Consider the following 16,406-nt stretch of genomic DNA (forward strand, 5'->3'; position numbering starts at 1 on the left):
AACATATCAAGTTACAGAATGAGGACAACAAGACGCCGTAAAGAGCGACAGCAGCAAAACAAGAAATCTCAAGACAGGACAGAAGCCAGCAGAGCACCAGGAAACAACATCTGTACAATAATACAGCACATATACTGTAGCTATGAAGCAACAGTGATACTGACCACAACCATTAACAGTGATGCAAAGAGAATACAATCATCATCATGTTGATCTTTATACAACGCTAAAAGATACAGTTACAGGTCAGTTAAACAGTAATAAACACCAAACACAACTATAGAAGAACGTAGCAGATTGTTAATAAACTACTAGTAGATATTCAGACAAGACATGTGAAGCTGGTTGCCTGGCAACAGGCAGAGGACACGGGACAAGTTAGCAGCAGGTTAGCAGCTGATAGCAACGATAATAATAAAGTGAGCAAAGTACTATGTAGGTTAGAGACGTTCACATGTCTTTAAAAGCCTCGAGTCTTTGTGTGAAGGTGAGGCAGGTGGTTCCTGTACTGGATCTGGACCTCAGAGGTCTACCGCCGCCCCCCCTCTGAGCAGTCCTGCTGTAAAATCCACTTATAATAATTTTCTTCAGTCTTTCTTTAGACTTTTACACAGTTAACTGACAACAGCAGCAAAACACTCTCAGCTGCTTTACCTTTGACCTTTGGTAGGAATGGGATTCAGGAACATGTGTAGATTATTGATATAAAGAGATGATCAATAAGCTCCTGCTGTCCTGTGTCTCAGCTGTGTCCTCAGTACTGGCCGGAGAACGGCCTCCATCGTCTGGGCTCCCTGCAGGTGGAGTTTGTGTCTGCAGACCTGGAGGAGGACGTCATCAGCCGCATCTTCAGGATCTACAACACAGCCAGGGTGCGTTTCATTTACCAGCCGTGACAGCTGATGTTAGTTGGCACCAGCAGTCGATACTGAAAGCGACTGCTGTCATCTAATGTTATTATCATTATGCTAACTGTTACCTGACAGTGTTAGCATAACACAATCCTCCTCTTTCAGTTTGGGTTTGTTTGATTTTGACCCCGTTTACGCCCTCAGGCAATCAGCTTGTTTGTTTTTGTATCCAAACCTCAATTTTCGTTCCTGTTTCACCAAATTTAGACCAGAATGTGTTTGATTTAAACCTCCTCAACTCCCCATCGGGCTGAGTTTAGGTTTTGCTGTGTTTGATTTGAGCCTCATTTCCTCCCTGTGTCTCACAAAATTTCGGCTGTGTTTGATCCAGACCTCCCCTCCCCACCCGCCTCCCTGTGGCAGGTCAGATTTAGCTTTCAGTGCGTTTGATTTAAACCCTTTCTCCTCCCTGTCTGCTCACATTTATGTTTGAATCTGTTTATCTCCATCCATCTCTCCTACCCTCCCCCAGAGGTTAAGTTAGGGTGTGTTTGATTTTAAATAGAGCTGCAACGATTAGTCCATTAATTGATTAGTTGTCAACTATTAAATGGATTGGCAGCTATTTTGATAATTGATTAATCATTAGGAGTCATTTTTTTAAGCAAATATGCCAGGAATTCTCTGATTCAGCTTCTGAACTGTGAATATTTTCTGGTTTCTTTAGTCTCTATGACAGTAAACTCGATATCTTTGAGTTGTGGACAAAACAAGACGTTTGATGACGTCGTCTTTGGGAAACACTGATCCACATTTTTCACCATTTTCTGAACCAAACAGCTAATCCATTATCAACTATTAATAGTTAGTTGCAGCTCCGCCCTCCATGATTTTAGGTTTAGGTGCCTTTTCATCCCACCATCATTCCTGCTGTTATCTGACTGGCCTGAGGGTAGGGTGAGCTTGTTTTGACCCCCCTGTCCTCCCTGTGTCCTCCAGCCACAGGATGGGTATCGCATGGTGCAGCAGTTCCAGTTCCTGGGCTGGCCGATGTACCGGGACACGCCCGTCTCCAAGCGCTCCTTCCTCAAACTGGTTCACCAGGTGGACAAATGGCAGGAGGAGTATGACGGCGGGGAGGGGCGCACGGTGGTGCACTGCCTGTAAGAAAACACAAAAACACAGCAAGGAAGATAATACTGGAGCCACTGATACTACTGCAGATACTGCAATATATTGCCACTCATACTACTAAAGTACTAAGACTGAGCTGATAGAGTTCCTCTGTGTTCAGGAGTGATGCTTTGTCTCCATCTAGTGGTGAAAAACTGCAACAACCCTGGTTTTAATGTTTCTAACTCCTCCTGTCTCTGCTCAGGAACGGAGGCGGTCGCAGCGGCGTGTTCTGCAGTATCAGTATCGTGTGTGAGATGCTGCGACAGCAGCGCTGCGTCGATGTTTTCCACGCTGTCAAAACGCTGAGGAACAACAAACCAAACATGGTGGACCTGCTGGTAACTGATACACACACTGAAGTAAAAGTACCACAAACACAGCATAGAAATACTCCTTTACAAGAAAAACTCCTGCGTTTGAAATCATACTTTAAGTACACAAGTATTATCAGCTTCATGTAGTACAGTATCACAGTAGAAGTAGTGGTCAGTGTACTCATTCACTTATTTATTAATCATTTTCATGAATATTTAAAATCAGAAAAAATAAACATAAAATGATATGTATGTATGTAATATTCATTTCATATGGAATGTTATTATCATTTTAATATTAATTTATTATAATATTATCTATATACTGTAAATATGATTTTAAATTAGAATATGTATTATCATTCATATACCTGTATTATTATTTTTATTATAAACTTTGTCATTTTTATGAAATTGATGTTTTCACTATCTACAGTTAGTGTTATTGTTATTGTTATTATTGTTAATGTTATTATTGTTATTTGTAGTCTGAGTGTTGACGCTGACTTCGTCTCTCCACAGGATCAGTATAAGTTCTGTTATGAAGTCGCTCTGGAGTATCTCAACTCTGCTTAGCCTCCTTCATCCTCCTCCTCCTCCTCCTCCTCCTCCTCCCAGTGATGATGATGCTGCACACAGTCTGACAGGAGGAGAAGAAGAAGAAGAGGACGACTACTGACTGAAGATGAAGATGAGGAGGAGGAGGATGTTTTTGCACTGCCTTGTTTGACTGAACTGACTAACTGCAAGCATGATAACACACACTCACACACTCCCCCTGCAAGCTAGTGTGTGAACACACACACACACACACACTCACACTCACACACACACACACACACACACTCACACTCACACACTCCCCCTGCTGGCCAGTGTGTGAAGTCACCATGTGTCACTTTGTTGTGTTGAATCTGTGCTTTTATTGTTCTGTCGCGTTGACGAGCTGAAACTAACAGAACCAAAACGACATGAAGAGAGAAACTTCAGCACGTTTGGTTTTTGTTTTTCACGTCAGAGTGGAGCATCTTGATCAGCTGACAGACTCACAGGATCTACCTGAACTGATCTGTGTCCATAAGATAAATCCAAAAAGATCCTGATGCACATGAACTTCAGTCACTTCCTGTAGAGACTTTCTCTTCATGTCAGTAAAGACACAAATCCTCTCAAAGAGCATGATGGGAGATAAAATCCGTCCACAGCAGGATGATGATTATTATTATGATTATTATAACAACTTCAGTTTAAGACCCTCACAAAGTGTCGGTGATCAGTTATACAATCGATATGGAATCAATGTGTTTCCTGTTGTCAGGGTGATGTCAGATTTAAAGTGACGACGTCACGTCTGATTGGTTTGTGAGCAACATGATGTCAGAGCTCAAAATTATCGTCAGGTTTAATTTCAATTTGTTTCTCAACAGGAAACTTAATCACCAATAATACTTCATTTACAGTATGAAGTAAAAACAAATGCCAAAACTTTTCTGTTTCCAGCTTCTCAAATTATATACATATATATATATATGTATATGTATGTATGTATCTATGTATATGGGTGACAAATTAGAGGAAAAACCAATGCATGTCTGGATGCTGGACCCCTACAGTGAGGGGGTCTGGGGGCTCTGTTATGCTGGCATGGTTTGGGTCCACTTGTCCCCTTAGAGGGAAGAGTCACTGCTAATCAATACAAAGTAGTTGTGAGTGATCAGCTTTATCCTGTGATGAAACATGTCTATCCTGATGGGAGTGGTGGAATGATGTTCCTCAGTCTTGGCATTGATTCACCGTTCTTCAGATATTCCCAGAACAACTTTGTATTGATTAGCAGTGACTCTTCCCTCTAAGGGGACAAGTGGACCCAAACCATGCCAGCAAAATGCCCCCCACAGCATAACAGAGCCCCCAGACCCCCTCACTGTAGGGGTCCAGCATCCAGACATGCATTGGTTTTCCCTCTAATTTGTCACCCGTCTGTATACTATATGTATATATATATATATATATATATATATATATATATACATACATATAGTATCTTAAGGCTGCAGGAAGGCTCTCATATCAACTGCAACTCATAATTTGGGTTCAGATATCGTATTTTTTACATTTTGGACAAGTTTGACAATTAGAGTAACTGTGCAGAACAGTATCAGGGCCAATAAAATAGTTTCTGTTTTGTCACAGTTACGTTATAGAATCTTTTAAAAAGATCTTTTCTTTTATTCTTTAATTGCACTGAGATGTTTTTGGTTTTGGAGCTTCACAGAGAGACAGCAGAGTGTCATCAGCATACAGTGATCACAGAGATGAATTATAATGCCAAACAGAGAACAGGAGTGGACCAAGAGTTGATCTATTAAAGGGTCTGATGATGAGATATATATACATACATATATCAGGCTACTTTATTACACCTGTACAATCTACAACATGAATTCCACTTTTACCAAGTTTACAACTTAAGTTTTTGTTGACTCTTTCAGAAATGTACGAAGCTCCCAGCTCCCAAAGCACCAAAAGATATTCTTAAGTCTTGTGTTTTTAATATTTTAATGTTGTGAACATGAGTGGATCCATCTTGTTAAATGTGTCAAAAAGAACGTGAGAAGAAGTGATCCTGCATGTTGTGAATTTGGTGAAACAGACACCTGGACAGTATTGTGTTGAAATGTGTTTCCTCATGTACAGTACTGTGCAGGCGCTCTAGTCACTTTAGATGTTTACATTCTTCTCCATAATGCAACACCATCAGGGAGGCATCCGATCATCCCAGATGTATTCAGAGTCATAAAGAACTATCTTCAACAACAAGAAGAAGAAGGAGTCCTGCAATAGATGGTCTCTGATCTCAACATCATGGAGTCAGTCTGGGATTAACATGGAGAGACAGAAGCAGCTGAGACACCGAAATCCACAGAAGGCCTGTGGCAACTTCTCCAAGATGCAGGAACAACCGACCTGCCGAGTACCTTAAACACTGTGTGCAGGTGAACCGAGGAGAACTGCTGCTGTTTTAAAGGCAAAGCTGCTCACAGCAAATATTGATTTACTTTAGCTTTCTGCTGTTTACTCAACTTTGGACCAAGTTAACTGATCAATAAAAACTATTCAAAGCATCCTCACTTTACTTTAACTCCCTAAAACTGTTGCACAGTACTGTACGTCAGTAGAATTATTACCTTTCATTTATAAGCTTAATAAAATAAGCTTAATAAAAAGGTTAATGGCAGAACTGTTGTATTGGGTTGCACTGGATTGTACAGGTGTTCCTAATAAAGTGGCCATTGAGTGTATATCATTAATATATACATAATATCTTCACATTAGAGAAGTCAGAGCATCCAAACCATACAGTCATTCAAATATTTAAAAAACTGATTTATAATCAGAACAGTCATTACCTGTCATTTAAATCCTGAAGAATAAACAGCTTTGTTGATCTCAACTTAAGGTCCACTTACCTGTGTTCGTTCCAGAGCTTTCAGCTGTGTCACAGATTGATTGTTTGCTCAGTTGCCAGTTTGATAAGAAGTCTAAGAGCGGCACGGACTCATGGAAAGTTTGAACACCTACATCGCCATGGCAACTGTGTAAACACGATCTGCTGATGAAGACTGTGATGTGGTCAAATGCTCTAAAAAAAAAAAGGTTTTTGTTTTGTTTTTTTGTCTTTTCACAGAGAAACAGAGATATGTAAAGACATAAAGATGTTTATGTTATGTCCGTCTATCTGTCCGTTTTTTTCTGTGGTGTTTGATCTTTACTGCTGCAGATTAAAAAAAAAACTAACTGGAATGGAAACGTCCGAAAACATCGTCTTCAGTTTGAAGCCACTGCCCCTTCAGGTTGTGGTTCCTTTGTCTCTGTCGGTCTGTTTCTGGATGCTGGTTGGTTGGTTTTGTTACGAGGCGAGATGTTAATAATGTACATAGAGCAGGAGGAAGCAGGAAGAAGAATATTTATTCCTTCAGTTGTTCTCAGTGTTGATGTTGTCATTGTTGTTCTTGTGAAGCACACAGAGAGAGACAATCATGTTGGAGAATTCAATTTTCCACCATTGGAACCACGGTTACAGCAGATAATGACGTAACCCTGCTGATGTACGGCTCTGGTTTTGATTGAACCCTGGTGACATATGGCTCTGGTGCTGATGAGAACTTAATTGTATTGAAAGCTTTTATTTATGTTGTATGATTCCAAAATACTACAAATAAAAATCTATATACACACTTCAGCTGTAGTCTGTCGCCTTACTGATGACTGTGTGTGTGTGTGTGTGTGTGTGTGTGTGTGTGTGTGTGTGTGTGTGTGTTGCATTCCTGTTTTTGTTTTCTTTTGAGAATAAATACCAACTTATTTATCTACACAGCCCAACATGGTCAATTTAAGAAGTGATCATATTAATTTGATGTCAAAAGATGACGAGACAAGACTAATAAAGAATAATTTCTTTCAGAGTCTTAAATATGTACGGAAGAGGAGCTTTATGTTTATGTGTTGATATGTATTTAGTTTGAATCGTGTCTTGAGTAAAATCTTTATTAATCCTTTATTTTAGCAGGTTGTGTCATTGAGATCAGGATTTATTTTCCATGAGAGGCCTGGCAACAAGAACCATAAAGCACAGACAAATAGATACAGCTCCACATTAAATTACACATGAATGTGTGTATTTTCTCTTTCTGCTAAAAGGACAGTAGTCTAAATTTAGTCGCAAGTTGTACCAATACAGTCCTGATATATTAGCTTCAGATATCTGGAGGTTTGAAGGAAGAACCTGCTGAACCTTTGCTTGTCATCTGGCTGTGATGCAAACTGTGACAACAGAAGCGTAGCGCTGGGCGGCAGCGGGCTCACGATGAAGCTTCCTGCGGATCTGATTTGACTTTCTGGTGTGACGTAGCAACGAATACCGATTCAACACCGCTCGCTCTGCAGCCGCCAACATGTCAAATCACTTAAAAAGAGCGAAGAGATAGAACTCAGTGATTTTACAGCACAGGAGGCTCCACCACCACCCTGATCCACCACCCTGATCCATCACCCTGATCCATCACCCTGATCCACCACCCTGATCCATCACCCTGATCCATCACCCTGATCCATCACCCTGATCCATCACCCTGATCCACCACCCTGATCCATCACTCTGATCCACCACCCTGATCCATCACCCTGATCCACCACCCTGTCCTTCACCCTGATCCACCACCCTGATCCACCACCCTGATCCATCACTCTGATCCATCACTCTGATCCACCACCCTGATCCACCACCCTGATCCATCACCCTGATCCATCACCCTGATCCATCACCCTGTCCTTCACCCTGATCCATCACCCTGATCCACCACCCTGATCCACCACCCTGATCCACCACCCTGATCCATCACACTGATCCACCACCCTGATCCACCACCCTGATCCATCACCCTGATCCACCACCCTGATCCATCACCCTGATCCATCACACTGATCCACCACCCTGATCCACCACCCTGTCCTTCACCCTGATCCATCACCCTGATCCACCACCCTGATCCATCACCCTGATCCATCACCCTGATCCACCACCCTGATCCATCACCCTGATCCACCACCCTGATCCATCACCCTGATCCATCACCCTGATCCACCACCCTGATCCATCACCCTGATCCATCACCCTGATCCACCACCCTGATCCATCACCCTGATCCATCACACTGATCCACCACCCTGATCCACCACCCTGTCCTTCACCCTGATCCATCACCCTGATCCACCACCCTGATCCATCACCCTGATCCATCACACTGATCCACCACCCTGATCCATCACCCTGATCCACCACCCTGATCCACCACCCTGATCCATCACCCTGATCCATCACCCTGATCCACTACCCTGATCCATCACCCTGATCCACCACCCTGATCCATCACCCTGATCCACCACCCTGATCCATCACCCTGATCCACCACCCTGATCCACTACCCTGATCCACTACCCTGATCCACCATCCTGATCCATCACCCTGATCCACCACCCTGATCCATCACCCTGATCCATCACCCTGTCCTTCACCCTAATCCACCACCCTGATCCACCACCCTGATCCACCACCCTGATCCATCACCCTGATCCACCACCCTGATCCATCATTCTGATCCACCACCCTGATCCACCACCCTGTCCTTCACCCTGACCCATCACCCTGATCCACCACCCTGATCCATCACCCTGATCCACCATCCTGATCCATCACCCTGATCCACCACCCTGATCCATCACCCTGATCCACCACCCTGTCCTTCACCCTGATCCACCACCCTGATCCATCACCCTGATCCATCACCCTGATCCACCACCCTGATCCACCACCCTGATCCATCACCCTGATCCACCACCCTGATCCATCACTCTGATCCACCACCCTGATCCACCACCCTGTCCTTCACCCTGACCCACCACCCTGATCCATCACTCTGATCCATCACTCTGATCATCACCCTGATCCACCACCCTGTCCTTCACCCTGATCCACCACCCTGATCCATCACCCTGATCCACCACCCTGATCCATCACTCTGATCCACCACCCTGATCCACCACCCTGTCCTTCACCCTGATCCACCACCCTGATCCACCACCCTGATCCATCACTCTGATCCACCACCCTGATCCACCACCCTGTCCTTCACCCTGATCCACCACCCTGATCCACCACCCTGATCCATCACCCTGATCCATCACTCTGATCCACCACCCTGATCCACCACCCTGATCCACATCAGTTTACTGTTTTAAACAATTACAGCTCTCTAAGTGAAAGGGAGGCTCCTGTTTTTTTTAAAAGTCAAACATGACGTTCAGCCCTCCTCCCCTCACCAATCATTTTCTTGTGGTCCCTAACAGAGCTCAGGATGTCAGTATTGTGTTCATATGTTGTGCCTGATTTAAAATGAAAATTTAATTGTTCCCTTTCTTTTTCTGTGTTAGTTTGTATTAGTTGATAAAAATAAATAAATAAATAAAACTACAAAGTTGCAGTGGTGGAAAGTAACTAAGTACATTTACTCAAATGCTTTACTGTAGTACAGGTTTGAGATATTTGTACTTTACTTGAGTATTTCCATGTGATGCTACTTTCTACATGTCAGAGGGAAATATTGTACTTTCTACTCCACTACATTTATTTGACAGCTTTAGTTACTTTTCAGATGAAGATTTGACACAATGGATAATATAACAAGCTTTTAAAATACAACACATTGTTAAAGATGAAACCAGTGGTTTCCAACCTTTTTGTCTTTTGACGTCTTACAAAAAGCAGTGTGTAGTCGGGGTCACATTTCACATGTCTATGAGTTGTTAACAGCTCCACCAAATAGTGATTTTTCCCTCTAAACTTCTCACATGCTTTCATTTCAATAAATGTTCAAATGATCCAATATTTCAGCAAAAATCAAAGATTAGAGAAAAAGTCCAAAAACTGAAAACAGATTTGTGTATCAGAACTTTGTTTTTTCTTCTTTCCTCTCCCATTAATCATCTCACCACCCCTCAGATCTAAACTAGCTAACTGTGTGTAAGTACAGAGTACTTCTGAGTACTTCTTCCACCTGTTTACAGAAGCTGCAGTACTTGTTGTGGCCTGTGGGGGGCAGCACGAACCCGCCTCAGCACACAGCCCGCCGGAAACTGTACAATAGCAGCAGCAGCAGAAGAAGAAGTGTTTCCGGTGCGGCCTTTAGTTTTGGTGGCGTTTCTGCGGAAAGTTAAAACAGTTTCTGTTAAATCTTTGCTGAACATTAAACATTGAATCCTGCTCTCTCAGACAGACACCGTGTGACCCGCAGCTCGCAGGTAACCGGAAACCTTTCACCTCTGTCGGCTTGTTTGGGAGGGAACGTTAGCTGCTGTTAGCACGGAGCTAATGTTAGCATGTGAGCGCAGACTAAAGACTGCACTGTTGTTTTTATAGTATTTATACACAGTATGGTACTCATGTTACACTGACAGCAGTACTGGAAGAAGTACTCGGATCCTTTACTGCAGCAAAAGTACCAATACTGCAATGTAAAAATACTCCATTACAAGTAAAAGTCCTGCATGTAAAATCCTACCACAGTAAAAGTACACAAGTAGCTTAATGTAACGTTACAGTATCGCAGTAGAAGTACACGGGTATCAGCAGTAGTGTAGTTACAGTATCGCAGTAGAAGTACACATGTATCTGCAGTAGTGTAGTTACAGTATTGCAGTAGAAGTATACGGGTATCTGCAGTAGTGTAGTTACAGTATCGCAGTAGAAGTACACATGTATCTGCAGTAGTGTAGTTACAGTATCGCAGTAGAAGTACACATGTATCTGCAGTAGTGTAGTTACAGTATCGCAGTAGAAGTACACATGTATCTGCAGTAGTGTAGTTACAGTATTGCAATAGAAGTATACGGGTATCAGCAGTAGTGTAGTGTACAGTATTGCAGTAGAAGTATACGGGTATCAGCAGTAGTGTAGTTACAGTATTGCAGTAGAAGTACACGGGTATCAGCAGTAGTGTAGTTACAGTATTGCAGTAGAAGTACACGAGTATCTGCAGTAGTGTATAGTATTGCAGTAGAAGTACACGGGTATCTGCAGTAGTGTATAGTATTGCAGTAGAAGTACACAAGTATCTGCAGTAGTGTATAGTATTGCAGTAGAAGTACACGGGTATCTGCAGTAGTGTATAGTATTGCAGTAGAAGTACACAAGTATCTGCAGTAGTGTATAGTATTGCAGTAGAAGTACACGGGTATCTGCAGTAGTGTATATAGTGTGTGTAAAAAATGTGTATAAAGTCACTGAGTGTGTACCTCATGGTTACCATGGAAACACGTGGACACGCCCAGCGTAACCACAACATGAAGTGGGCGGAGCCTGTAGATGTGTTATTATGGTCTGTTGAACTGTTAACAGATGAAACATGTTGATGTAATTAAACTGTCCTGCTTCCCTCTGCAGGATGTCGTCGGGACTCCTGGAGCCTCCTGCAGGAGAACAGCTCTGTGTGTTCCTGCTGAGAGATGAAGGGGAGGAGGAGGAGGTGAGGAGGAGGGAGGTGGGCTGTCAGTGGGAGAGTCCTGAGGAGGAGAGGAGGGAGGTGGGCTGTCAGAGCGACTCAGCAGAGAGGAGAGACGCTGCCGTCCAGGTGGACCTGCTGACTCAGCAGCTCAGCTGGAGACACACAGGTGAGTCTCAGCAGTGCCACATGTAGAGGAGGCGCAGTCAGCATGTAGAGGAGGCGCAGCCAGCATGTAGAGGAGGCGCAGCCAGCATGTAGAGGAGGCGCAGCCAGCATGTAGAGGAGGTGCCATGTAGAGGAGGCGCAGTCAGCATGTAGAGGAGGCGCAGCCAGCATGTAGAGGAGGTGCCATGTAGAGGAGGCGCAGTCAGCATGTAGAGGAGGCGCAGTGCAACATGTAGAGGAGGCACAGCCAGCATGTAGAGGAGGTGCAGTGCAACGTGTCGAGGAGGCGCAGCCAGCATGTAGAGGAGGTGCAGTGCAACGTGTAGAGGAGGTGCAGTGCAACGTGTAGAGGAGGTGCAGCCAGCATGTAGAGGAGGTGCAGTCACATGTTTCTGACAGCAGGTGGCAGCAGATCACTTCAGGTCTGCACATGTCAACCCACCAAAACAGCTCAGAAATCCAACCAGTCACCGGAACCTGAACGCCTCATAAGTTATAACAAAGATAAAAACAAACAGATCAAAAGAAAAGAAAAATGAAAACAGTTCAGTCCTCAACACATCGTTTGCACCTGAACTAACCAATAAATAATCACTTCTTCATAATCAATTTGCAACACGTTAGAGCTGCAACGACGAGTCGATGGACAGGAAATGGATTCTTGGATCTGAAGCTTTTTTGTCGTTTATGACAGAAAACTGAACATTTGTTTGTTTTTAAGAAGTTAAACCCAGAAAAGTCTTAAAGTTTCCTCAGAAAGTGTTTAAAAGTCTTAAATTTCATTGATGAAGGTCTGAAATCTGTTTTCTGTCCTGCTGAGACACTAATGATAGTTATTGATCTATATTATATATTCCAGCTGCTGATCAATGAGTTATTGGTTTATTATTGGGAACGATTGTCAAACATTAAGTTCATTCAGATAAATGGATCAATTTATTTCATCTTGGTAAATAATTCTAGTTCTGATCATCACTGATGTTTTGACTTATTAAATTGGTTCTGTGTGATATTAAAACATCTTAATTTATGAATATAATCAATAATCCAGATTGAATCCAGATGTTTGGTTGCTGCTTCTGATTGAAGATGAATTTAGTAACATGTCTGAACTCATATAAACTACTTTATTAATCTACAACTATCAGTTATTTTCATTATTGATCCATTAATCATCGTCTCTATCAAACCAAAAACAACGTTTTCAGTTTACTGTCGTTTCTGAATAAATAAATAAATAAATAAATAAAGGTGAGAAGAAGTTTTAAGTTCTGCTTTGGCAAGATGGTCAAATGGTCGGTATGAAGGTCTAATGGTCTGTATGAAGGTCAAATGGTCGGTATGAAGGTCTAATGGTCTGTATGAAGGTCTAATGGTCTGTATGAAGGTCTAATGGTCGGTATGAAGGTCTAATGGTCTGTATGAAGGTCTAATGGTCTGTATGAAGGTCTAATGGTCTGTATGAAGGTCTAATGGTCAGTATGAAGGTCTAATGGTCAGTATGAAGGTCTAATGGTCGGTATGAAGGTCTAATGGTCTGTATGAAGGTCTAATGGTCTGTATGAAGGTCTAATGGTCTGTATGAAGGTCTAATGGTCGGTATGAAGGTCTAATGGTCTGTATGAAGGTCTAATGGTCTGTATGAAGGTCTAATGGTCTGTATGAAGGTCTAATGGTCTGTATGAAGGTCTAATGGTCAGTATGAAGGTCTAATGGTCTGTATGAAGGTCTAATGGTCGGTATGAAGGTCTAATGGTCTGTATGAAGGTCTAATGGTCTGTATGAAGGTCTAATGGTCTGTATGAAGGTCTAATGGTCTGTATGAAGGTCTAATGGTCAGTATGAAGGTCTAATGGTCGGTATGAAGGTCTAATGGTCAGTATGAAGGTCTAATGGTCTGTATGAAGGTCTAATGGTCAAGATGAAGGTCTAATGGTCTGTATGAAGGTCTAATGGTCGGTATGAAGGTCTAATGGTCAGTATGAAGGTCTAATGGTCTGTATGAAGGTCTAATGGTCAAGATGAAGGTCTAATGGTCTGTATGAAGGTCTAATGGTCTGTATGAAGGTCTTATGGTCTGTATGAAGGTCTAATGGTCTGTATGAAGGTCTAATGGTCTGTATGAAGGTCTAATGGTCGGTATGAAGGTCTAATGGTCAGTATGAAGGTCTAATGGTCTGTATGAAGGTCTAATGGTCAAGATGAAGGTCTAATGGTCTGTATGAAGGTCTAATGGTCAAGATGAAGGTCTAATGGTCTGTATGAAGGTCTAATGGTCTGTATGAAGGTCTAATGGTCTGTATGAAGGTCTAATGGTCTGTATGAAGAGGAGGATGAAGAGGAGGAGGAAGAGGAGGAACGATGACAGCAGCTTTCATGATGTTGTAACGTCTCTGCAGGCTCGTCTGCGATGCTGCTGCAGTGTTTTGCGGTCAGACCTGACGGACCAGACGGAGGCGCTCTGCTGCAGCACTGCACCTCCAACCGGACCAGAACCAGAACCATCCAACCCGCCGTCAAACACCAGATCCAGACCCCCCCAAAACTCCCCCAGCCCAGGTCCAGGATCCAGAGGGGACGTCCTCCTCTGAGCAGGAGAGACAACCAGCAGAGCTCTTCGTCCAGCAGACCCGCCCCCCGTAACCGCCGGCAACGCAGGGCATCACCTGCTACTGACCGCCAGGAGGAGCAGCAGCAGGAGGAGCAGCAGCAGGAGGAGGAGCGAGAGGAGGAGGAGCAGCAGGAGGAGCAGGTGGTGGAGGAGGACACAGGTGATCCCACTTGGACTCCACCTGAGGCAGGTGAGCAAGATTCAATATTTCTAGTTTTTAAGTTGTTTTTTATTTCTTTAATTAATTTTTAAATGAATATATTACTTGTTAGTTGTTGCCGTGGCGACAGAATCAGCTTCATGTGTTTGTTTTTGATCCGTATCCGTTCGTCCCCCCCAGATGTTTCTCACCCGTCTCCTGCGGCTCTGGAGGACGTGGAGCTGGACTCAGAGTCCCAGAATGCATCTCTTCATGTGGTGAAGCTGGAGCCCGACAGCACCATGTGCGACGTCTGCGGTAAAGTGATGAAGAACAAGTCGAGTCTGGCGCGACACTCCTTCATCCACACGGGGAAGAAGCCGTACGCCTGCCACCTGTGCGAGCTGCGCTTCAACCGCCGCGACAACCTGCAGCACCACCTGAACCGGCTGCACCCGAACGGCGTGGCGAAGCTGGAGAAGCAGCGCGAGGAGCAGGCGTGGCTCTGCGCCGTCTGCGGTAAAACCTTCAGCTGCAGGTCCAGACTGAAGACGCACGAGGTCATCCACTCCGGCGTCAAACCGTACCGCTGCGACCTCTGCCCCAAAGCCTACATGAGAACCAACGACCTCGAGCACCACAAGAAGATCGTCCACGTGGACGGCGGCGGCGAGCTGCAGCGCTCCGGCTCGCTGCTGTGTGATCTCTGTGGCAAAGAGTTTAGATGCCGGTCGCAGCTCGCCGTCCACTTCCAGACGCACACCGGCGAGCGGCCGCACCTCTGCGACATCTGCGGACGCAAGTTCGGCCGGCAGTACCAGCTCAAACGCCACAAAATCCTGGTGCACGTCAACCGAGCCGACGGCGAGGAGAACGCGCCATCTGACGCTCCGTTCGCCTGCGGCGTCTGCGGGAAGCGACTGAAGTCTGAGGCGCTGCTCGCCGCTCACTCACGCATCCACACGGGCGACAAACCTCACCGCTGCGGCATCTGTCTGCGCAGCTTCCAGCGCGCCGCCTGCCTGAAGCAGCATCACGTACGCGTCCACCTGAAGGTCAGAGTGAACGAGGGGCCGCACGCCGCCGCACGCCGGGCGAGCTCGGCGGCGGAGAAGGTGTTCCCGTGCTCCGTCTGCAGCAAAGCTTTCAAATTCAGGTCTCTGCTGGCGAGTCACTCGATGATCCACAGCGAGGTGCGACCGCACGCCTGCGACTTCTGCAGCCGCAGCTTCAGACGCCTCAGCCACCTGAAGAGACACCGCGAGGTCGTCCACGCCAACGGAGCACGCCCGCCGCAGAGCTTCGTGTGCCACATCTGCGGCAAAGACAAGAAGTGCCGCTCGCAGCTCGCCAGACACGTCATCATCCACACAGGCGAGCGGCCGTTCTCCTGCGACCTCTGCCCCGCCCGCTTCAACCGCAGCGGAAACCTGCAGCAGCACAGGAAGCGCATGCACGGCGTGGCCCCGCCGCCTGCAGAGGAAGCCCCGCCCATCCTGTTTGATGATGATGTGGACATGGCGCCCGCTCTGACCTACAAACAGGAAGAGACGGTCGTAGCTGTGGACGTTGCAGCCGAAGGAGTCGAGGTCATGGCGAGCGACGAAACGGACGCTACTTGACTGAACTGAGCGCGTTCACGGCGTGGACGCTCCTCTGAACCACATCAGTGTGACATCACGGGTCAGCTGACAACGCCCTGCTGTCGATTGATGATGTCATCATCAACTCCTCGAATGTTTTCATTGTTGATTGATCTGCTGATTATTTACACGTGACGCTTCATGTCCCGATCAATAAACCATCAATCCTCTCTGCTCAGGTGCAGCTCTGACTCCATGGCAACATGACTTCCTGCCTTTATCCCCCAAAGCATTATGGGAGCTGTGGTTCTCCCCAGTGATTGGACAGATTCGATCCAGTCATGTGACCTTCATGTGACGTCACTGAGACTCAAGAAAACATTATTTTAATAAAATGTGAAATAAGATCAGAAAATAAAACAGTTTAAAGATGCAGACTGACTCCTCCTCTACTCCTCCTCACCTCCTCTACTCCTCCTCACCTCCTCTACTCCTCCTCCTCTACTCC

General features: G+C 45.0%; 2 protein-coding genes across 19 annotated transcripts in view; both read left to right on the forward strand.

Moving 5' to 3' along the window:
- Window positions 1-3,146, forward strand: part of LOC122972227 (receptor-type tyrosine-protein phosphatase mu-like) — a 158,463-nt gene extending 155,317 nt beyond the window's left edge. For all 18 annotated transcript variants that reach the window (XM_044339160.1, XM_044339162.1, XM_044339164.1 and 15 more), the window contains 4 exons: window positions 747-872; window positions 1,851-2,014; window positions 2,230-2,365; window positions 2,864-3,146. In XM_044339160.1, coding sequence (XP_044195095.1) covers window positions 747-872; window positions 1,851-2,014; window positions 2,230-2,365; window positions 2,864-2,917 — 480 coding nt within the window. In that variant the 3' untranslated portion in view covers window positions 2,918-3,146. The remainder of the gene's footprint in view (window positions 1-746; window positions 873-1,850; window positions 2,015-2,229; window positions 2,366-2,863) is intronic.
- A 6,890-nt stretch (window positions 3,147-10,036) lies between these two features.
- Window positions 10,037-16,333, forward strand: LOC122972239 (endothelial zinc finger protein induced by tumor necrosis factor alpha-like). Its single transcript, XM_044339210.1, has 4 exons — window positions 10,037-10,198; window positions 11,340-11,566; window positions 13,965-14,366; window positions 14,517-16,333. The coding sequence occupies exons 2-4, from the start codon at window positions 11,341-11,343 to the stop codon at window positions 15,935-15,937; spliced, it is 2,049 nt and encodes a 682-aa protein (XP_044195145.1). The 5' UTR covers window positions 10,037-10,198; window position 11,340; the 3' UTR covers window positions 15,938-16,333.
- The last annotated feature ends 73 nt before the right edge of the window (window positions 16,334-16,406 follow it).

Source organism: Thunnus albacares, chromosome 21 (genome assembly GCF_914725855.1).
Source record: "Thunnus albacares chromosome 21, fThuAlb1.1, whole genome shotgun sequence".
Taxonomy (NCBI): Eukaryota; Metazoa; Chordata; class Actinopteri; order Scombriformes; family Scombridae; genus Thunnus; species Thunnus albacares.